The sequence below is a fragment of the Capricornis sumatraensis genome, chromosome 5, assembly GCF_032405125.1.
Source record: "Capricornis sumatraensis isolate serow.1 chromosome 5, serow.2, whole genome shotgun sequence".
NCBI lineage: Eukaryota > Metazoa > Chordata > Mammalia > Artiodactyla > Bovidae > Capricornis > Capricornis sumatraensis.
This window is the reverse complement of record NC_091073.1, coordinates 20,227,235-20,250,215: the sequence shown is the minus strand read 5'-3', so window position 1 is coordinate 20,250,215 and position 22,981 is coordinate 20,227,235. Positions and strand designations below refer to the sequence as shown.

Below are 22,981 nucleotides of genomic sequence, written 5' to 3'. Positions count from 1 at the left end.
ATGTTGCCACTGCTGACTATGCCCAATCTGCAAAAGTTACATGGAAGCCTGATGTCACCTTTCTCTGGAAAGGGCCAGTTACATTTCTGATATGTTGACTATCATGGAGCTCTTTCATAATGGAGGGGGCCATGATGATGGCCATAATCGGTGGGGGGTGGGGGCAAGCAATTAATCAATAATCAAGTGAGGATTTGCCATTACTATCCACCATTGAAGGTCTTACTGTCTCCATAGATTACTATGATGCAAACACATATGGATATATTTTCATTTATATTGCTTCAAATTCATGAGTTTCATATCTCTGAGAAATCAACAATTTTGCAAGTTATTAGTTATGATCTCTTCAGATATTTTCTTTTTTACATTATTTATTTAAGAGTTCTATTATTTAGTTGCATTTTACGGTGGTTTCCTAAAATCTAACATAATGCACAAATTTATTTTTCTCTACTTAGAAAATGTCCTTAAATCATCCCTTGTATTTTTAACTTAATACGTACTTTTTAAAATTCTTGAAGTTATTTTTAAAAATCTACCTCTTTTTATTAATATATTTTTGCTACACTGTCCTCTTCGCTTCTTGTATTTCTATTCTTAAGACCATTAATCATTTAAAGTCTACCTTCCCTTTTTTTGGTATCTATTGGTTCACTTTTACTCACTGAGAATTAATTTCTTGTATGTTTTGTACCCTGGCATCTGAATTTATTGTCAGCCAGGTTTAACTGTGAAATCCCAGGTGTTCTGTGTCGGAGCATGTTTGAGAGGAATGTGCATTTATTTGCATCTCTTATGTATTCCAGGCACATACTTGATGTTAATGCCTTGACTAAGGTGCCCCAGGACCACCAACGTGGTGTCGCTTGAAACTACAGACCCGTATGCAGCATAGGACCCGGTTAGGAGTTGTCAGGTCCATTTAGAGCCCAAGTGAAGTAGACACAATTCTTGTCATTCATAACACTGTGTTGATGGGAACATTGTGTTCACCCCGCCCTTTCATTGAAGATACATAACTTAGAAGGTCCTAGTTTTATGGGGGGATTTCAGCTCTAATTTCCTCCTCGTCTTCCACTGATTGAGCCTGTCTTTGTTCCCATTTCTTCCTCCTAGACTCCTAGACTTTGCCCTAGTACACAGCCACACTTTTCACCCAGAGCAGTTACAGTGTTAGCTTATAGGCATACCTCTAGTGTTCAGCTCTCTTTTTGTTTTGAAACCCTGTAACTTCCCTTAATTATTGATTTTTGGGGGCCTTCATTTTCAAGAAAAAATTTTGTATTATTTGCTTTTCTCTTTGTAGCTAGAGGGTTTTCACAGTATTGGCAGAACATGAAATTCTTGTTTGTTTTCTTGAGATCTAAGCCACAATTACACAAATTAGAGTGACACCATGTAGTCTGTGAAATAACTGGGAACTAAAATCATAACAAAGAAAGGATAAATCTCAAGAAATATATGAAAATACTGTCTCAAAATATCATAATAAAAATCAATAATGAGCTTTTGAAGTATTTCAAAGTAACATAAGGGCTTAGGACTGACAAAGCTTCTGCTGAAAGTTCTTTACGTTTGTTTCTTTGCCTGAATCATTTCAAGTGGTTTCTAGTTTAGTACTAACTACTCTTTTTATACAATAGTAATATAAATCTGATCAAATGAATTAATATTCCAGCACCTTGACTGAACTATTAACTGACAGCTACATCGTTAATTCTATGATGATCACTAGTTGTGTGTTGGTCTGACAGATGACTGATTAAAGAATAATAAATTGGTTCTATACTCTTAGGGTGCTTAGTTTGGTTTTTTGGGAGCACTTTCAGTAAGAAAAATCCCCTGAAGTAAAACTAATTATTTTGAAGTTAAAAATAAATTTCACTGAATATTAAGGATAATTTTTAATATTATTTAGCATATTTATCTTTAATGTTTACAATGTATATTGAAACTACTTTTATTGATTATCCACAGTATTGAGATTATTAAGGAAGATAATGATAATGGACAATTATATTTTATCTTGTTAATGTCTCATATAAAGCATTTCTGGTCAGACTCTGTTAATTGATAATTAGTTTCTTCCACTAGATATTTGGACACCTTAATTAAAGGTGTTCATTAGAAGCCAAATAAGAATGTCAGAGGTATAACTAGATCTGATAGCCTTTGAAAAAGATACTTTTTTACTAAGCATTTTTGTCTTTTAAAAAATAATCTGTTGGTACCATCTTAATAAATTGAAAGTATAGTTCATCTAATCCAAGTACCTGCTCTTTCTCTTCTCTGGTTAGCGGCCATCATTCACCTTGACTGTTTAACTAGAAAACTTGAGAATATACTGATGGTGCAGAATATTACTCTGACAGTTTCCAGGTTTCCAGTAATTAAACCTTGAATCACTGTTTGTTTTTTTTTAATGCCCCTAAATGATTGTTCACAAGCATTAACTCTCTGTTCTCAGCAGCTTGGAAAATGTGACTCCTCCAAGTCTTCCGTATTCTCATTTTCACCTTGGCTAACGCCTTCCAGAAATGCAGAGATGGACGCAAGTGTCAGTGCTTACTCTATGCGGCATGCGTCTCTCCACATTGCTTAACATAGACCATGCTCTGAGACTACTTTATTTGTAAAAACTTCATAAAAGGATTTTCTTAGCAATTGAAGGATCCAGGGAAAACACTTTTGATAGTGATAGCAAGCAGATATTTATTGAGTGCTTAATATGTAAGAGCTTTACATCTCTCTGAGCTAGTCCTTATATTAACACGTGTGGTTGAGGTAGGTACTATTGTTACCACTATTCTGATGAGAATGCTGAACTTAGAGAGATGGAATTATTTAAGATCACACTCCTGATATGTAGCAAGAGGTGGCTTGAACATCAGTCCAAATGACTCCCAAACATGCTTTTAGTGTATCATGCAAGACTGGAAACTCTATGAGACAAGGAGTGGGGCTGTCTGCTGTGTTCAGATGCTAGCACAGTGACTTGCACCTACCAGGCATTTGGTAAACATTTGTCGAATGAATGGGAAAAAAAAAAAGGAATGTGCTGGAAAAAGACTCCTTTGCATTCCATGAAAATTGAGTTATTTTCATTTGAGGAAGAGGAATGACTTGTTAATATTTTTTTGTACAGTGTGTAATATTAGCTAGGGCTTCTCTGTTTAGTTTGCAATCTAGTTTTCACACCATATTTCTTTTTCTCCTAGTTAATTGCTCTAACATTAGATTACTCTGTCATGGATACTAGGACTTTGATTAAGCCCTTGGATGGTTAAAAGCTAGTTTTCCCATAGGCACAGCAATTTAAATTGAATTAAATGCTAGTTTTTTACTTTAATTAAAGCCTTTACTAAATTGGCTATGCATAAATACTAAAGAAGGCTGTCTTTTAAAATATATGATTTTAAGGAAAGCCCCCCAAAATTAGATATGGGGTACAATTAGTTTTCTCTCTCACAAATCTGTAGTTGTGATCGGCCACTGAGGCATATAATGCTGTATCCTAGTTCTGCTCCCAGGCTTGAGTAGAAAACATCTCTTAAATCACCCTAGATTACTACAGACTAGCTCCAAGATCACTCAGTGTCTACAGAGGGGGACTTCCTTTGGGGCTCTGGGCAACTCAGTCTTGTTCCATCATAGATTTACTTCCCTGCCGAGAGAGTCCTAATTATCTTTCTATGTCCACTAGAGGAAAAGCTCCAGTTCATGCATCTACCATTCTTGTTATTAGTCCCCTTTCTACCTTTTTTTTTTTTTTTTTTGGCTTCTGGTCAAGAAGAAAGAGAGAACACATTTATAATCTTTAAAAATTCCTGGTTTAAGTGAATATTTTATTGTTGTCTTTTTCAACAAGCATGCTGCCTGTTCATCCATTTCAAAACCTGAGACTGTACTGTTTTTCTTTCCTTAGGTGAGAAATCCTCACCTTACTGAGTGTCTTTCTGAGCAAGAGTCACGCAGACTTCTTAATTTTAATCATTGAGATCAAAAGTCTTGTTACCTCTTAAAAGATTCTAGCAAGATTTCTATTTGCACATAAACCTCCAGGGGATTCGACCAGTTCCAGAAAGAATTCAAGTCTGAATCCAAATTTATCAGGATGGAAATTAAAACAGCATGTAAACAGAATTCAGTGCTTTAAAACAGCTGTGTGGTGATTTCTTCCCCTGGTGCCTAATTAAATTATTTCATCACTTTGCATCCTTTTTAGGGCCACACAGTCCTAGATTTTTAGCCTTTCCTCATAGGATTGATTTCCTTATCCTTATTCTGAAGTATCACTTCACATCCATTTTCTGCCAATTTGAGAACATCAGAATAGAACATCTCATGCTAATCAAATAGAACAAGTATTTAATACAATGAGAATATTATTCTTCCCAACCATATGATTCTACTTATCAGCATGGTATGTACTAGGAGGATCGATTCTCATTAATCATGTGAATAGGACTATATCATTGCATGCCCCTGTGAACTGAAATGTGACCGTTATCTTTCTTCCTCTCTCCTCCCTTCCCTCTCCTGTCTCCTATTTTCTCTCTCTCTTCTTTTGCTCCTCACTCTCTTGTATCCTAACCAGGGTCCCCGTGGGCCTGAGGGGCCACCAGGAGAGAGAGGCTTACCAGGAGAAGGACTTCCAGGACCAAAGGTAACAGCACCTTCTACATGGAAGAGAAATGCATTCTATTGCATGATCATGAATTATAAATTCAAAAACTGTGTCCTAGCCAATTATCCCAGGTCAAGTATTTTCCTGATCATCTTCACCATATTAAATGAATTTGTATGTAAATTTTCCCTTAACATGAAGCTGTAGTGACATTTGCAATTATAAATAAGTAATTGCAAGGCTGCTGCTTCATACAATTACTGCATATGAAATTAGAAAATCTCTTAAAGTCATTCATAGTCATTAAAACCACAGGGATAAATAGCATCTTTATGCCCCCAAATTAAGTTATTGAGCATAGATATATACCAAGTTTTGGAGTAGGAAATGGCAACCCACTGCAGTATTCTTGCCTCGAGAATTTCATGGACAGAGGAGCCTGGTGGGCTGTGGTCCATGGGGTCTCAAAGAGTCGGACACGACTGAGTGACTAACACACACACACAAGACATACCAAGTTTTACCCACAGCTTTGTTCTGTGAAACAGACAAGAAACAATCTAATAAACCAATTTATCATACTAATGCCATTAATATAAGAAAGGTAACGTGGGTGGATGGAGGGAATCGAATTTGCCTTACTACCAGAAGGAGCAAAATGTTACGTAAGACCTACCTCTCACCTGGCAGTTGAGATGGTAAATGTTTCCACCGCCTCCCACATGTAATTCTTGTAGTTCAAGTTCCTCTAGACCAGGGCTTGGCAAACTTTCTGTAAAGAACCAGACAGTAACTATTTCAGAGTTTGTGAGCCATGTGATTTCTGTTGCAACTACTTAAATTCTGTTGCTAAAGCATGAAGGCAACCCTAAACAATGGGTGATCTTGGCTGGGCCTCAGTAAAGCTGTATTTACAAAAACCATGCAGTGGGCTGGGATTGGCCAATGGGTTGCTGATCCCTGGTCTAGACTCTTTACCCATAATATATGGCCCACTTGATAAAGGCCACACAGGAAATGATTTTCTGAGGCACTTTGTGCAGCAACAACAGAATTTCAGGGTAGGTAAGTTCCCAGGGTTGGGAAGATCCCCCAGAGAAGGGAACGGCTACCCACTCCAGTATTCTGGCCTGGAGAATTCCATACGATCCATGGGGGTCACAAAGAGTCGGACACGACTGGGCAACTTTCAACAGACTGAAAGTGAATGTTCACAAGGATAAATTTGGGGTCCTTTTTCCTTCTTTCCTAAAATGTTTCCCCCAGACATACACGCATGCACACACACTACCCAGAGAAGCATGTGCTGTTTTCTAAGTGTTTAAGACCTTCCACTTCATTCAGTTGAGTCACTGAGATCTGACCTTCTCAGTACGGTCTTACACTCTAAAATTGCTTCTCATTTTCAGCTTCTTCCACCATGATCAATATTCAATTATCTATGAGAAACCTAAATCTCAACTGAAGGGAAATCACTTAGGTAAAACAAATACATCACACCAAGTTGTGAGTGACTGCTGGGTTAAATTTTAAAAGAAGCCCTTGTTAACCAACAAATTTTATGTTGGAAAAAGGGATATTACTAATGCCCTCACCTAACTGAAATATCATCACAAGAAGGCAGAGGTCAGCAATTTGGCACATTTCGGAAAGTTTTATCATACATAATTTAATTTTTTTGGTACATAGTAAATTTCTAATTATGTATAGCCCAAACAACCTGGAAAATTCAAACAGCCAGAATTATTTCTCCTTATAATCTGTGGGGTTTAAAGAAATAAATGAGAACAGAGTAAATAAAACACTGAGAAGCATATTTCAGGGCATGTTTTACTGGCAGTTTCAATGGCATGGTATAATGTTACATTCCTTCATAATAACCCATAGCATTGCATTGCCCTCTGACTCATCAAAGAAAGAACTCTTTATATTCAGTGTTGTTTTAGGACTGACTGTACACAGATGTACTCTGTGGTAACAATCAGAACCCATTAGGCAGAATTCTTCACTCCTCAACTAGCAAGACCAATGGGAGTTCTCTGTATGTACTTCTTGGGGCTACTTTGCAATGACGTGGGGCTTAAGTGAATAAATAACGACTACAGAAAGACATAAAGGTATATTTTCCTAGGTTCCTTGCAAATGTTCTTTGATTTTACTCTTGGTTCAAATGAATTTATGAAATGTGTGCTATTTCTGGTCAATTCTGTGGTTTGTTTTTCATACAAATGAAAAAAGTGTTATGACTTCATTGACATGACATTACAACCAGAGTGATTCACAGAGGCCGTGTGACTCTAGAAGCATACCCCAAAAGATTTTCCATAAATTCTTTTAAAACTAAGTTTTCCATAAATGTTTATAAATTTTGGTATAAAACACTTACTAAATAATTCCATCTTAGCCAATGTTATTCCACATACTGAGAGACAGATTTTCATTATGTAATGGATGCAGTTACAGAAATGGTGAGGAAACAGCAGACTGATTCAGTTGGTTGTAGTACATGATTGATTAGATCTCCCACTTTCAGATATTTCTGATTATATTAGGAATGGGGCTCTTTTCCCACCTCAGTGATGCTGTGTAAATTTTCTGCTTGAACAGATTCTTTTATATTTATGAAATGTTGATGCTATTTTTTTCAATTTGCAAATCTTAGAGTTAGAATTACCCATTTGTAGTTAGCAGTGAATTTTGATGTTTTGAATGCTTTACCTGTTTTAAAATCCTGAATTTTATGACTGCATTGATAGCTCTCCCATATCCTTTCAGGGTGAAAAAGGTTCTCAAGGACCAATTGGCCCACAAGGAGAAGCGGGCCCATCAATAAAAGGGGACAAGGTACTGCATGTAGGGTGGATAACAGAAAATATGCCAATAAAATGACTTTTCATTGTTCTTTATGTATGCGCATTTATGAACTATGTACAACCTGACAACCATACCACACAGGTATCCAGTTAACTATAAACATTTTAAAGACCAGTAGGAAGGGAAAGCTGCCAGAGAGGGAAGGGATATAAGAAATGTGTGAAAAACCCAGATGCCAATTAGTTTGGAGTCATACATATATGTCAATATCTAAACACATCATTATATTAGAATAACAATTGACATGGATGCTTATCTTGGGTCTTATATATCCACTTGAATTACTTATTTCTTTTGTTTACTATTTACTGGTAGCTGTCTCTTCTGGGTGTCTGTATTTAAGTAGCAAAGACAGTAGTAAGTGGTGAATTATACAAATTTCAGACATCATACAATTCTTGGTTCAAATAGTTAAGCTCTGGTGGTGTAACTCCAGTTCCAAAACACTCTAAAAATACACGAGATGCTCTTTCTTCCTTTGGAGTAGTGACTACTGAGTACCACACAAATGCTGTGTTATAAGTTCAGTGAATTAACTTTTCCAGGTGTTGTTGACATGGCATTTGTGGTTTCATATCTGGAGCTCATGCAGAGAAGACACTGAAATATCAGGACAAAGCTTTTATCTGATTTTCATTCCCTTTCCCGTCTCCTTTCTTCTTTCCCTGCTCTTTTATATTCTTGGATTCAAGTGATTAAACACTTCTGTGATAAGGACTCTCAAAAATACACTATTTTACAGAACAAGGAAGTAGCTTTAATACAGATATTTAAATGTAATGTAATTCCCCAAAGAGGTCTGTTATATGAGTTGTTGAATATTTGCAGAACAGTGATTATGAGCTGAGTTCGGAGTTGGAGGGAGAGGACCTGAATCTATCAGTTGTGTGACTGGGATTTGAAAGCAGTAAAGTGTTAGCTGCTCAGTCACGTCTGACTCTTTGTGACCCCAGAGACTGCAACCAGGCTCCTCTGTCCACGGAATTCTCCAGACAAGACTACTGCAGTGGGTAGCCATCTCCTTCTCCACGGGGGCCTTCCTAACTTAACTTCATCTGGAAAATGGGGGTGCTTACTTTCAGAGGGTTTCTGTGAGGATTAAATGAGATAAAGCATGAAAAGCATTTGGCACAATGAATGCCTCACGATAAGCAATCAAGTTCTGAATCAGAATAACCCAGCTTTGAATTAGAACTTCAGTCCATTACCTGTTTCCTTCTATGGACATTTATTTAGACTTGGGGGTGACACATAGTGAACCACCAAGAGGCATATGCCAGGTTCAGGTTTTTAATATTATATAAACTATGATCTAATCATGCGCTTTTGTTCACAAAAGCATATTTATTTAGCCCTGCTGCTGCTAAGTCGCTTCAGTCGTGTCCGACTCTGTGTGACCCCATAGACGGCAGCCCACCAGGCTCCCCTGTCCCTGGGATTCTCCAGACACCCCAGGCATTGGCAAACTATAGGGTGGGCTGCCTGTTTTTGTAAATAAAGTATTAAACAGACACACCTATTCATTTAACTACTGTCTGGTCGCTTTCATACTACTGAAGCAGCATTCACTGGTTTTGCAAGAGACCTTATTATGACTCTCAAGCATCAAATACTTCCTATCCAAGTGTTCAAGAACAAGTTTGCAGATCCTGATGTAGTCTAAATACAACTGGCATTAAAATAAGTGTATTGGGCTTCCCTGGTGGCTCAGTGGTAAAGAATTCACCTGTCCATGCGGGAGACACAGGTTCGATTCGTGATCTGGGAAGATCCCACGTGCTGCAGAGCAACTAAGCCTGTGTGCCACAACCATTGAGCCTGTGCTCTAGGCCCGGGAACTGCAACCACAAGAGAAGCCACTGCGGTGAGAAGCCCATGCTCCGCAGCGAAGAGTAGCCCCTGCCTGCGGCAACTAGAGAAAACCCATACAAAGCAATGAAGACCCAGCACAGTATAGATAAATAAATAAAGCGTATTTACCCATACCCACCACGTAGTCCAGTGGTCACCTCTTGGTTGTCAATTTACTGGGCCTATCAGTAGCATCATCCGCTAGGATCCTCAGCTTCTTGAAAGAATATCTTCACCTGATCTCTCTGGCTGTATACTTTTCGGCCTCCACTGCTGGTTCCTCTTCATCTCTCTGACCTCTAATACTTGCAGCACCCAAAGGACTCAGTCCTTGAACCTTCTCTCTTCTCTTTCTACTTGAAAACTCACCGAGTCTCGGCTTCAAATACCATCTATATCGTGAGAGCTCCCAAATTGACATCTCCAGCTCACACCCCTTTCATCTACTTGATATCTCTGTTTGGATGTTTATTTTAGGTATCTCAAACTTAACATATCCAAAACTGAGCTACTGGTGTTACACCCTTCCCCAGCCTTGCTTCATTTCAGTCTTTTCCCTGTCAATAAGTGACAAGTATGTTTTCCCAAGTATGTTATCTGGTCCCATCACTTCATGGGAAATAGATGGGGAAACAGTGAGAGACTTTATTTTGGGGGGCTCCAAAATCACTGCGGATGGTGATTGCAGCCATGAAATTAAAAGACGCTTATTCCTTGGAAGAAAAGTTATGACCAACCTAGACAGCATATTGAAAAGCAGAAACATTACTTTGTCAACAAAGGTCCATCTAGTCAGGGCTATGGTTTTTTCAGTGGTCATGTATGGATGTGAGACTTGGACTGCGAAGAAAGCTGAGTGCCGAAGAATTGATGCTTTTGAACTGTGGTGTTGGAGAAGATTCTTGAGAGTCCCTTGGACTGCAAGGAAATCCAACCAGTCCATCCTAAAGGAGATCAGTCCTGGGTGTTCATTGGAAGGAATGATGCTAAAGGTGAAACTCCAATACTCTGGCCACCTCAAGGGAAGAGCTGACTCATTTGAAAAGACCCTGATGTTGGGAAAGATTGAAGGCAGGAGGAGAAGGGGATGACAGAGGATGAGATGGTTAGATGGCATCACTGACTCAATGGAAATGAGTTTGGGTGAACTCTGGGATTTGGTGATGGACAGGGAGGCCTGGCATGCTGCAGTTCATGGGGTTACAGAGTCAGACATGACTGAGCGACTGAACTGAACTGATGTTTTCCCACAAACCTCAAAGATATCCTCAATCTGTAGCAAATCCTGATGGCTTTACTTGCAAAATCTATCTAGGATTGAGCACTCCCCACCACCTTCACTTGACAGCCTGGTCCAGGCCACAGTCATCTCTCATACGAACATCGCTTTCGTTTGTTCTCAATGTGGCTTGCAGAGTGAACATCTGAAGACTAAGCCAGATGTTTTACTTCTCCACTCAAAATCCTCTAGTGGCTTCTCAGCTCACTTAGAGAACAGGCAAAGCCCTCACAATGGCCTAAAAGGCCCTATCAATTGCTCTGCCTGAGCCCACTGACACACATCCCTGACTTCATCTTCCACCACTTTCCCTCATGCTCACTAGCTCCAGCCACATTGTCTCCTTGCTGTTTCTGGAATGTTCTAGGAATCTTCCTTGCATGGATGTTTGCTTTGCCTGGAATGCTTTTCCTCCAAGTTTCTACTTGGTTTATCCCTCTCATCCATGAGACCATCCCAAATCACCTTTCCCCAGATTGCAGCTATCTCTCCATTCCTCCACTTGTTTTTCTCCTTAGCACTTATCATCATTCAGCATACTATTATCTCTTCTGTCTTGTTTATTATCTTCTGTGTTCCCCAAGAAAATGAAAGATCTATGAGGAAAGAGAGTTTTGTCTGTTTTGGTCACTGCTATTTCCCCATGTTTGGAGCAATTCCTGGCACATAATAAACACTCAACAAATATTTGTGGAAATACATAGAGAAAGGATGAATGATATTGTTCTCACTGATAACTCTCACTTTATTTCTCAAAATTATTCATGGAATAAGAAGGTGAAGTTCTTTCATTTTGCTGCACTTACCTTAGATAATTTCTTAAGTTTTAAAATGCATTTTCATTAAGATTTGGAGGAAAAAGGTATTTAGAAATTAAAAAAATATTATCCTTTAATTCCCTTCTCAAATACTGATCTTCTTGCATCCTATGAATTTTATGCTTTTAAATATCTCTATGATCCTAACAAGAAGTATTTGTGTCATTATAAAAACCATTTAAAATTTTTTGGTTTCTCTATGGAAAAATGATTAATGAATATAAGCTGGTGCAAACATACACCATTTTTGACCAAACAGTGAAAACACTATTTGCTATTTTGGCAAATTTGAACCACACATTATTTAAAAGCAATGGTGTTTTGTAACTTTCCATGTTGAACTTCTTTACGGTTTAAAAGATAGACTTTAACCCATCATATTGCAAGATTAGCAAAGTGTGAAAGAATGAGGTTAGCTGTATTGTTATATTTCTGACTTATTTCTACACAGGGGGATATGGGACCTGTGGGACCCCAAGGACTGATGGGCATCCCTGGAATTGGGAGTCAAGGGGAACAGGTAATTGATGCTTTTTCTCTTTCCCTTTCATACAGAACATTCTGGCCTAAACCTGGTGTTCACTGAAGGCCAGTCCGACAAACAGCTGTGAGTACATTTGATAGTGGAACTGCAATGGTATATCTAAATGGGTATGTAGGAAGGGATAAGATGGTTCCACGAGATTCTAGTTTTGAGAACTTACAAAGACTTAAAAAATAAATCGTGTGTTTCTTGGTGCTGTGACTGTTAACATTAAAGCCTAATTTACAGGATAAGGGTTTTGCAGTTTTTAGTTTCCCAAGGGAAACTAAATATTTTATATACCTGGTGGGTTGTGTTTGTTTTTCCCCTTGAATCTTTATGACTGATGAAATCCCATTCTGTTCTGATACCAGGAAGTAGTGCTTCCCATTTTCTAGTCACATAGCAATCTAGGGAAAAAAAAAAAACAAAAACACCTAAACAAGGACCAGCATTAGAGGCACTCGCTTTACTGAAGGGGCACCGTTCCTAAATAGAAGAAAACTACAGAGCAGGTTTATAAATGACTCTTGGGCCCTCTTGGTCAGAAGAAAGGAAAGATCTGTAAGGCTGTCTCTACATTCATGGCTGGAACTTCTTCCAAAATCTTCTCATCATAACTTTTCAAAAAGCAAGGCAATTTTGTTTAACTGAAGGAATATGAATATAACATTACTGTCTACCTATATAATCTCATTTATCAAAGTGACCAACAAATCCAAATTTATTTTGAATGTCCTCTTGTGTAGAAAGTGGCAAAAAGTTTAAAATTTATGATTATGGTTTGAATTATTCCATTGCCTTGTGACCAAATAGTACTTCCTTTATCTAGGACGGGTGGCTCAAACGGTAAAGAATCCGCCTGCAACGTGGGAGACCTGGGTTTTATCCCTGGATTGGGAGGATCTGGAGAACAGAATGGCTACCCACTCCAGTGTTCTTGCCTGGAGAATTTCATGGATAGAGGAACCTGGTGGGCTGTAGTCCATGGGGTCGCCGAGTTGGACACAACTGAACAACTAACACTTATCTAGAATAGGGAGAGAAGGATAAAACAAAGAGATAATTGAGAATCTCATTGTTGACATAAACTCTTGAGTTTATTTTTAATTATATGCTAATTAATCAGTATTTTTTGTTGTTAATTCAAGCAACAGCCAAGTTGGATATTACTCCTTTTTCTGTTTCCTTCCCCTTGGTACAGGTCCTAGCATAATACATCAGGAGGATTAAGGTGCAGGAGAAGCCAAGATAAATCTGCATATAAATATTTAGATAATAATTAAGAGCTGTTGTTTTTGGACTACACAAGGATCATGGTTTGACTATGCCACCAGGCATTCTCCAGCTTTGTAGTTTTCTTCGCTAGTTTCAGCAAAGTAGTTTCAGCTAGTTCCTGATCTTGGAAGTGACAGTCCTGTCACATCCTGGGTTTTGTGCTGTTCCTGGCGCTGAGTCACCATTGTGGGGCTGAAAATGAGGTTCAAAGAAAGCCAAGACTTTTCAGATGCTGTTTCTCAGTGAAGCTGTTCTACAGCTTGAAAAGAAAAAAACAAAAAAACAACCAACACACCTCTTTGACTTCTTTTGCTTTCTCACCCTCTTCTTTTCTTTTTCAAGAGTAAAAACCTTTCAAGGTGTATGTGACCATATGGAGCTGACTCCTACTGGGTAGGAAATTGAATGCAATATGTCATTTGTAAACTGAACAAGAAAAAAACTTGTTTACCCTTTTAATACAAAGGATTTATATTCTATTTAAATTTAACCTCTGCACAGGCGGTTACCCATTTTTCTTCTTATCCTTACTATAACATGCTTACCCGTTGAGTTACTGTTATTGTTAAATCTTCCCATTTCTCTTATAGACATTAATTTTCCCATTCATCTGTTTCTGGGGGAGCTTCTGTTTCCAGCAACATGTTTACAATCTCTTTCAAGTGGCCTCTGCAGATATTCATTAAATATCTGGAGGCTTGACTACTTCAAATATCTTATAAAATAAAGTGAAATATAAGTAACCACATATACATGTGCACACACCTATATGTGCATATCTTTTTAATTTTTTGGATCCTCACGTGGTACTTGTAGACTGTTATAAAAGTCAGGAAGGATTCCCTTCTTATAATGGTTCAATGTAAATACTGAACCTTAGCTTCCTTAAATTGTTCAAAGTGCTTCATCTTCATCAACCTGAGAAAAAGAGAATGGTATCTGCACTTTAAAAATGAACAAGCAGCTGTATCATCTAGCTGGAGAAAATAGTATCACATTTGTAATAAAATCATCATGTATTTGCAACCATTATTTGCATAATTGTGACCTGTGGGGGATAAATAAAACAAAGTCTTAGTTTTTCTTTCATCATCCCTTTAAATTTTTTATCAGTGGGGAAAGCTTTTTCTTTTTTCCTACCACAGAAAAAAAATTACCATCAGGCTACAGACTTTCCTATCACTTTTAGGTAGCAGTAAGTTATAGGATCACCTCTAGGGGCTTCCATGGTGGTTCAGGGATAAAAGAATCTGCCTCCAGTGAAGGAGATGTGGCAGGAGCTGTGGGTTTGATCCCTGGGTCGGGAAGATTCCCTGAAGCAGGAAATGACTAACCAGTATTCTTGCCTGGAAAATCCCATGGACAGAGGAGACTGGTGGGCTACAGTCCTTGGGGTCCCAAAAGAGTCAGACACGACTGAGTGACTAAACATACATAGGATTACCTCTAAATTTCAAGTCAGTTTTAATTTGTGTAATACAAACTATTTAGTCAATGTAGGAATTTTCCTTTTAATCTTCATTCATTTCGTGTGAGCTTGTGGTCCATGGGGTAGAATGTACTTCTGATCCCTCCCTGGCTGAATCAAGGATGGGAGGATGGAAGCAGGCGGGAAGGGCATGGAGGTTCTTTCTTGGCTGGTCTATTGTCAGCCGGCTTTGGGTCTTCTGGTCTTGATGGATGTTTGATGCTGACATTCTTCCTGGTGGAGTTCCTGCACTGCCCCTCCTGGGACACTGACAAAGGACTCTCTTCCTCCAGCTGTTTCTCCCCATCAGCCTCTGCTTTTCTGGGAATATATTTACTCTATATGGACTCTCTCAGCTGGAGTTCCATTATTCTTCCAGGTCCTCTTGGACAGAAATCAAAGCAGTTCCAGGCCAACTCCAGGAATCTAGAGTACATCTGGTCCACAGGGAAAAAAAACTTGCACGGCCTTTTCCCTGACAAACTCTGGATGCACAGGCTTACCCCAGCCCAGCCCTCTCTTGGCTATCGCAGCATGGTTTAGCTTTCTTCAGAATGAGTCAGACACTGGTCCATTGTGTTCCCAAAACAAAAATCAAGGTCTCCCAGTGGTTTCACTGATGTTCCCTTTCTATAATGTGGCAAACTTCTCCCCATTTGCTTCAGAGAAAACACTTTAGGGGATTGTGTTCTCTGGAGAAGACCTCATTAAATCCCATATCTTCTCCTTTTTTATACCCACAGTGTGAATGAGAGGCAAGTATTAGAACATTCTTCAGTTTGGTGTTTGCAGGCTTTTGCTTCTTAGAGCCTAGGTCAAATTTTCAATTTCACATCCTGATAGATATCCCTTGGTAAAGCTAGGATACAGGTTTGCCTGTATGTGACTGAGAGGTGAAATAGGTTAATAAGATGAAACTGTATTTCTCCTGTTTAAAACGCCAAGCTGGTGTGTTGCCTTGTTCATTAGGGTCTTCAGAGATTCTGGCTTCTTCATTCTTGTTAGTCTGACATTCCAAAAGTGCTTTCCCCATCCACTTGATCCAGAATAGGCAGGCTCCGTGTCTTCACTTCAGCAAGGGGGAGGGGAACAGGGATGGAGCGATATATCCTTCCTTTAGCGTGAACCAGAAATCACACAAATCCCCTCATTCACATCCCATTGGACAGAATCCAAGCAATACCCGCTGCAACAGGGATTAGGAAAGGTGGTTTTTACTCTAAGCAGAAATGCGGGCCTGTTAAAATTACTCTTACTATGGAAAAATGGTAGAATTGCATATTATGGTTCCACTAGCAGCCTCAGCCACCCATTCAATAAGTATTAATTGAAGTACAAGTAATCAACTATGGGATGTGAACTGAACTTTTACTTTAGAGGATTTGAAACTTCTCTTGCTTAAATTCCTTAATTTCGCTAATATTATTTTTCAAATTTTATTTTAAAGGGAATCCAAGGTCCCATTGGCCCACCTGGTCCACAAGGGCCCCCAGGACAAGGCTCACCTGGTCCCAAGGTAACTTTCTAAATGAGAGAAGAGTTTAATCTATTTTCTAACTGTTGTTTTCTGGTCAGTGGCCAATGCATTGGGAAGGCAGCAGAGGGGATGAACTTCAAAATCAGAGATCTCTATTTAATGCAAAATGCTACTGATATTCCTGATGGTTTAGAAAATGTAATGTGCATTCTTTATGCCCTTAGCAGCTTCCGCATTTGTCCCCTGGCATCCGCTGGAAGGTTGATGCTAGGATTCCCACTCCCTTCCCCATACCAGAATCTTGGGATGCTCTAGTTCCTTAATTTAGTCCTGCTGCTGCTGCTGCTGCTGAGTCACTTCAGTCGTGTCCGACTCTGTGTGACCCCAGAGACGGCAGCCCACCAGGCTCCCCCGTCCCTGGGATTCTCCAGGCAAGAACACTGGAGTGGGTTGCCATTTCCTTCTCCAATGCATGAAAGCGAAAAGTGAAAGTGAAGTCGCTCAATTGTGTCCGACTCTTAGCGACCCCATGGACTGCAGCCCACCAGGCTCCTCCGTCCATGGGATTCTCCAGGCAAGAGTACTGGAGTGGGGTGCCATTGCCTTCTCCAATTTAGTCCTATCTCCCTGTATTTTAAAAATCATCTCTAGATAACTTCTAATACCAAATACATTGTAAACGTTACAAAGCATTTAGTTGGTGGCACGTGGCAAATTCAGGTTTTGCTTTTGGAAATTTTTGGAATTTCTTTCCTGAGTATTTTCCAACCAAGGTTGGTTAAACTGTAGCAGAGTCCAAGCTCATACCACTTGCTGCATGAAGGGCCAGTAAGTTGAGATGCACGGTGTTGGGGAGAGGAAAACCAACTTTTTTCAGAAAGCCAACAAACTGAGAAGATGGTGCGCTAATGCTCTAAAGAACCATCCTAATTTGGGATAGAATTCAAGCTTCTTTATTGCTAGGGAAGGAGGAAGCTGGAAGGGGTTAAGATCAAGAAGAGAGGGACGACCACAGTGAGGGTCCGAGGAGGGTTGTGATAACATTTTGTTCTTGGTCAGTTGACCTGAGTCTGGTCCTGATGTTCCAATAAATCTTGACAAGACAATCATTATTTTTGTTCAAACTTTCTTATCTCCTCATGTGAGGTAAATTTGCATAACCTGTAATCTGCAAGCAGAACCCCTTTAGTGATTAACAAGTCTATATGCAGACCTGAGCAGAGGCTCATGACTCAGCAATTAAAGCAGCAGAACCGGTAGGTACAATATGGAGTCAGAGATGCTAGGCTTCTACAAACAAGAGGCAGGCGGTGGAGGCGGATCTTAGTTCTTAAAGAACAACTCAGAGATATCCATCAGCTTGTTAAGTAGGCCCCCAAGACCTAAAGTTCCTAAAGAGAAGGAACTGCTTTATCACTGAACTTTCGTCCCTACTTTCCTTGTTTCACTGGTTTTCCTTTGTTTCTGTATTCCTTCACTTCCCTAATTAGTAACTGCCTGTGGCTACTCTTTGGAACTTCGGCCCAGGAGACTCAAGTCTTTATCTACAAACAAGAAGTAGGGGAAATGGAGGAGCTTTTGAACCCAGGAGGGGTCCACAGGGTCCTGCTCAGTTTCAATCCCCCCTTTTCTTAGATACTTCTTAATCCTAATGGGAACAGGGCAGACAAGAAAGGGGATAATAAAGCTTTGAATGGAGAGGTTAATCACAAACTCAGCAGAGGGACTTAATTTTATGGGGACTCTTTCAAATCCACAAATGTGGAACCAGTGGCTACCAAGGAGGCAGATTATACTTACACATCTTAATTTATTGTTTTTATTACTTTTACTTGTGAGACCCTATTCGAGCAACTCAAGCAGTAATATCAGTAGAGGTTACTGTGAGTTGGCTAGTTTTTATTTTCACCAATGATCCCACAATAGGTCCAACAGCCAAAATGTTTAAAGATACAGAGTCGGAAATAACCTAGCCAATAACAGTTTTCTATGAACTTGGAGGCAATTTATGTTCTAATTTAGAAGATAAATTATTTATCCTTATTTATCCTTTGGGGAGAAGCATGACACTGTTTAACCAGCTGTCCTCAATGTTGCTCCAAAGAATCACTAAGCATTATTAAATAAACACTTCTCTGAGTGTTTCCCTTGTGGCTCAGCTGGTAAAGAATCTGCCTGCAATGCAGACCCGAGTTCAATCCCTGGGTTGGGAAGATCCCCTGGAGAAGGGAAAGGCTACCCACTCCAGTATTCTGGCCTGGAGAACATATATACAGTCCACGGGGTCGCAAACAGTCGGACACCACTGAGCGACTTTCACTTCACTTCTCTGAGAGTACCTTCCTTTCAGTAGATTCCTTTGAGAGTCGCCTGTGAGAAGTAGCTCAATAGAATACAGTCACTGTCCTTGAAATTTCTGCTTTGAGCTCAATGGTGAAGGCTCAGGTTGTTCTCTCTGGTTACGATACTGCTTTGGATCAGCTGTAATCTTGGAGTCTCATGTGTCAATTATAGTTGCTGTGGATTGTAACTGCTGATCTTTTCCACGTGCCCTTCTTGGGGACTCAAAGTCAATTCTGAGTATTACACACAGCCTGTCTTTTAAATCAGCCCATATATACATAGATTTGCCTGAAATATATCTATATTTGAATAGATAAATGCATAGACACACATATGTGAATGGAGCACATGAAACTCAGTTTTATCTTATTTTGCTGATATGTTTTGCTCTTAGGAGATCAAAGGTAGGTATATGTTATTTTTATTTTGGTGCTAGAGTCAAATACTCTTCAAATACTCTTTCCTCACTAGGGAGAAGTTGGCCAGATGGGCCCTACAGGCCCTAGAGGACCAGTGGGACTCGGAGTACAAGGTCCAAAGGTGAGTTGTCTAAGGTGCTGCTGCTGCTGCTAAGTCGCTTCAGTTGTGTCCGACTCTGTGCGACCCCATAGACGGCAGCCCACCAGGCTCCCCCGTCCCTGGGACTCTCCAGGCAAGAAAACTGGAGTGGGCTGCCATTTCCTTCTCCAATGCATGAAAGCGAAAAGTGAAAGTGAAGTCAGTCAGTCGTGTCTGACTCTTCGCGACCCCATGGACTGCAGCCTACCAGGCTCCTCCACCCATGGGATTTTCCAGACAAGAGTACTGGAGTGGGGTGCCATTGCCTTCTCCTGTCTAAGCTCGTTGGAGGCATTTATGTCATATTATGTAAAGCTTCATTTATATCCAGAGGAGAATATTTATTCAGAGGAGAGTCTGATGCTTAACTGATATGGTTTAAGAAGAACCAAAATATTACTTTATTTTAATGATGCCTGTGTTTCTATTATTAATTCATTAGCATTAGAGGTCCTCTTTCACCTCTTTCCGAGTGATTCTTTAAGAACATTGTTGCCTGCCATATTATAAAAGTTTAGTAGAATTTCAGTAAAGCTTACTTCCCTTCTCTTATTTTGTGGCTGGCTCCTTCTCATCCTTAGGTCTCAGCTCAAAAGACACTTCCTCAAAATTCATTTACTAAACCTAAAATATGTCCACCCCACTATTGTTACCCAGTTATTTAAAAGCACACTGTTTGTTCCCCGTGATTTTACCACTTAACTTGCCTGTTTTTTGAATTACTCTTCATTGTACTACACCCTCTAGAAATGCACTGCCCTCTAGAAACGGCAGGCACCTGCCACATGGCGTCACTGAATACTTGACATGTGGCTGGTATGAACCAAGGGGTGCTATAAAGGTACTATACACTCTGAATTACAAAGCTTGCCGTAAACTACATGATTAATATATTTGTATATGGCGTACATGTTGAAATGACAAAGTTTCAGATGTATTAAGTAAAATACATTATTAGAATTGTCTTTATCTGTTTCTTTTAAAGTTGTAAGCGTGGCTATTAATAAAATTATAATCACATATATGGCTTGCTTTATATCTCCATTGAACAGTGCTACTCCACTGGGGCAGGCAGAATAACAAAGAACACCCATGTGTTCCACAACCCAGCTTTATCAGATGTCAACATTTTGTCACATGGGTTCTAAAATATTTTAAGGAAGTATTGCGGATATAGCTGAAGTTCTCTGTCTGTGCTCCCCAATTCTGCTGTCTCCCCTTCCCTTCCCAGACATAACCATGAATTTAGTGTTTATCATTCTTTCAAAGTTTATGTGATTTTCCCACAATTTTACTCATAAGCCATATATTGCTTGTTTGTATTCTTGAACTTTACATAATATATCATTCAGCAATATATTTATACTCAGCCTTAGGTCTTGTGTTTTTATATGCCTTTGACTCAGTTTAATTGCTCTATGATACTACACTGTATGAGAATACTTCATTACTGATGGACATTTAAATTGCTTTCTATTTTGTGCATTTGCCGATAACACTGCCATAAACATTCTCTGGGTTTCGTCTTATGTAAGGATATAAATTTCTCCTATCAGTAGATGACAGATTGCTGTGGATTGCAAGATCACAGAGTATACAAGTTTTCAATTTTCATATTGTGAAAATTCTGCCCCAAATAATCAATGGGTACAGTGTTCGGACCAGTTTACCCTCCTTCCAGCAACAGATAGCAATGCCCTTTTCACTACATTCTTGCCAGTGTGAAATGTGTAAAAAAATACATCTCATTGGTTCAGTTCTTATTCCCTGATAACTAACTGCACAGTTTTTGACTGCTTAATGGACCTCGGTTTTTCTTTTTTATAAATTCTTGTGCTGCTAAGTCGCTTCAGTTGTGTCCGACTCTATGTGACCCCATAGACAGCAGCCCACCAGGCTCCCCTGTCCCTGGGATTCTCCAGGCAAGAACACTGGAGTGGGTTGCCATTTCCTTCTCCAATGCATGAAAGTGAAAAGAGAAAGTGAAGTCGCTCAGTCGTATCCGACTCTTAGTGACCCCATGGACTGCAGCCTACCAGGCTCCTCCATCCATGGGATTTTCCAGGCAAGAGTGCTGGAGTGGGGTGCCATTGCCTTCTCCATAAACTCCTGTAGATACTCATTTTTTTGGATACTGAGTATTCCTCTCCAAGCTTAAGATACGGCTTGTCTTTTTCACTTAGAGTGCTTTTCAGTGCATAGAAGTTTTCGATTTTGAGGTATTTCTATCCCTTTATGGTTTGAGTTTTTTGGAATATTATTTTAAAACATTTCTTGACCCCAAAGTCATAATATATTTTTACATATTTTCTTTTGAAAATGGTGGTGTTTTACTTTTTAAAAATTTACATCTTTAATACACTTGGAATTTATGTTTGTGGCTAGGGCAAGGTAGGGAATCTATTTTTCCCTATATGATAATCAAATATCCTCACGTCAATTATTAAATTGCCACACTGACTCGTAATACCTCCAGTGTTATGTATCAAGTTTCTGTATATGTGAATATCAGTGCCTGAGTTCTTTATGCCACTCCGTTTGCCTATTAATATCTCTCAGTGCTACTATCTCTCTGTCTGGATTAGGATAGATTTATAATGTTTTATCATCCATAGGGAAAATACTATCATCTTCTTCCCTGGCTATTCTTGGTTCTAACATATACATTTTAGAAATGGCTTGCCAAATTTGACAAAATATTCCATTGGAGTTTTTGAAATTGCACTGAATCTTTAGATTAAACATTGAGTCTTTCAAACCACGGAGTAAAACTCTCTACTTTTTCACAAAAATAGTTTTCATTTTATCCATAAACATCTACTTTTTTTAGTTAAAAAGGTCCCTTGGGTACATTTTTATGATTGTGAATTGTTTCTTTTTTTTTTGTGCTTTTCAATTAACTATAATGTGTCTATAGGGAAAGTACTGTCTTGTTATTATTGTCTTATTTTGCTATATTGATTTTGGTATCCACCCACCTGATATAACCTTTTATTTCTAATTGTAAAGTCTCTTGCATCTTTAATTCTTGTGAACATAGGCATATTGTCTAAAAATAAAAACAGTTATGCCTATTCCTTTTCAGTTCTTTTTCTTATTCACTTTTTACCTTTTTATGCTGCTAGGATCCCCAGAGCAATATTTAAAGGAAGTGGATGTGCTCCTAAAATTTCACTTTTAAATGTGACATTTGCATAGGTTTTTGACAGATACTATTAGGTTAAGGCGATTCTCTATTTCAATTGTACCAAAATTTGCTTATTAATCATAAGTGAGTATTGGATTTTACCAGATTTTACATCTACTAAGATAATCATATTACTTTTCTCTTTTAATTTGTTAATACTACATTTCCAGATATTTGAGATGTTGAAACATCCTGACATTCTTTGAGATAAACTCAACTGATTGCGATATATATTTTTAATAACAATAATTCAATTAATTAATCTTTTATTCAGAATTTGTGCACCCACTTTAAATAATTCTGTTTATTGCATGACTGACATAAAATAAAAGCACATGACTAAAGTGTACAATTTGGTAAGTTTTGACGTGTGTGTGTGTGTGTGTATACACACATGTTCTTGAGAATGATAAAAGCATCTATCGCCCTCCAAATTATTATGTATTTCTTTGTGATATCATCCTTTCACCTCTCCCTAATTTCTCCTATCTTTATTGATCTGTTTTCTGTAGATCTGCTTTCATATCATCTGATAATCACTGATTTCTGCTTTTTGTTATCAGAGATTACTTCACATTTCCTAGAATTTCCTATAAGTAGCATAATTTACTATATACTTTTTTCCAGTCTTTTTTCACTCAGGAAGTTATTTTGAAATCTATGTTTAACATATTTAATAATTTGTTATTGTTTAT

The 22,981-nt window shown here is 38.8% G+C and overlaps 1 protein-coding gene across 1 annotated transcript in view; it reads left to right on the top strand.

The window, feature by feature from the left end:
• The window catches only part of COL28A1 (collagen type XXVIII alpha 1 chain), a 172,996-nt gene that overhangs the window by 47,222 nt on the left and 102,793 nt on the right, over positions 1-22,981 (top strand). Inside the window, exons 13-17 of the mRNA XM_068973166.1 lie at positions 4,601-4,669; positions 7,406-7,474; positions 11,904-11,972; positions 16,169-16,237; positions 19,013-19,081. Of these exons, the coding sequence (XP_068829267.1) occupies positions 4,601-4,669; positions 7,406-7,474; positions 11,904-11,972; positions 16,169-16,237; positions 19,013-19,081 (345 nt within the window). The remainder of the gene's footprint in view (positions 1-4,600; positions 4,670-7,405; positions 7,475-11,903; positions 11,973-16,168; positions 16,238-19,012; positions 19,082-22,981) is intronic.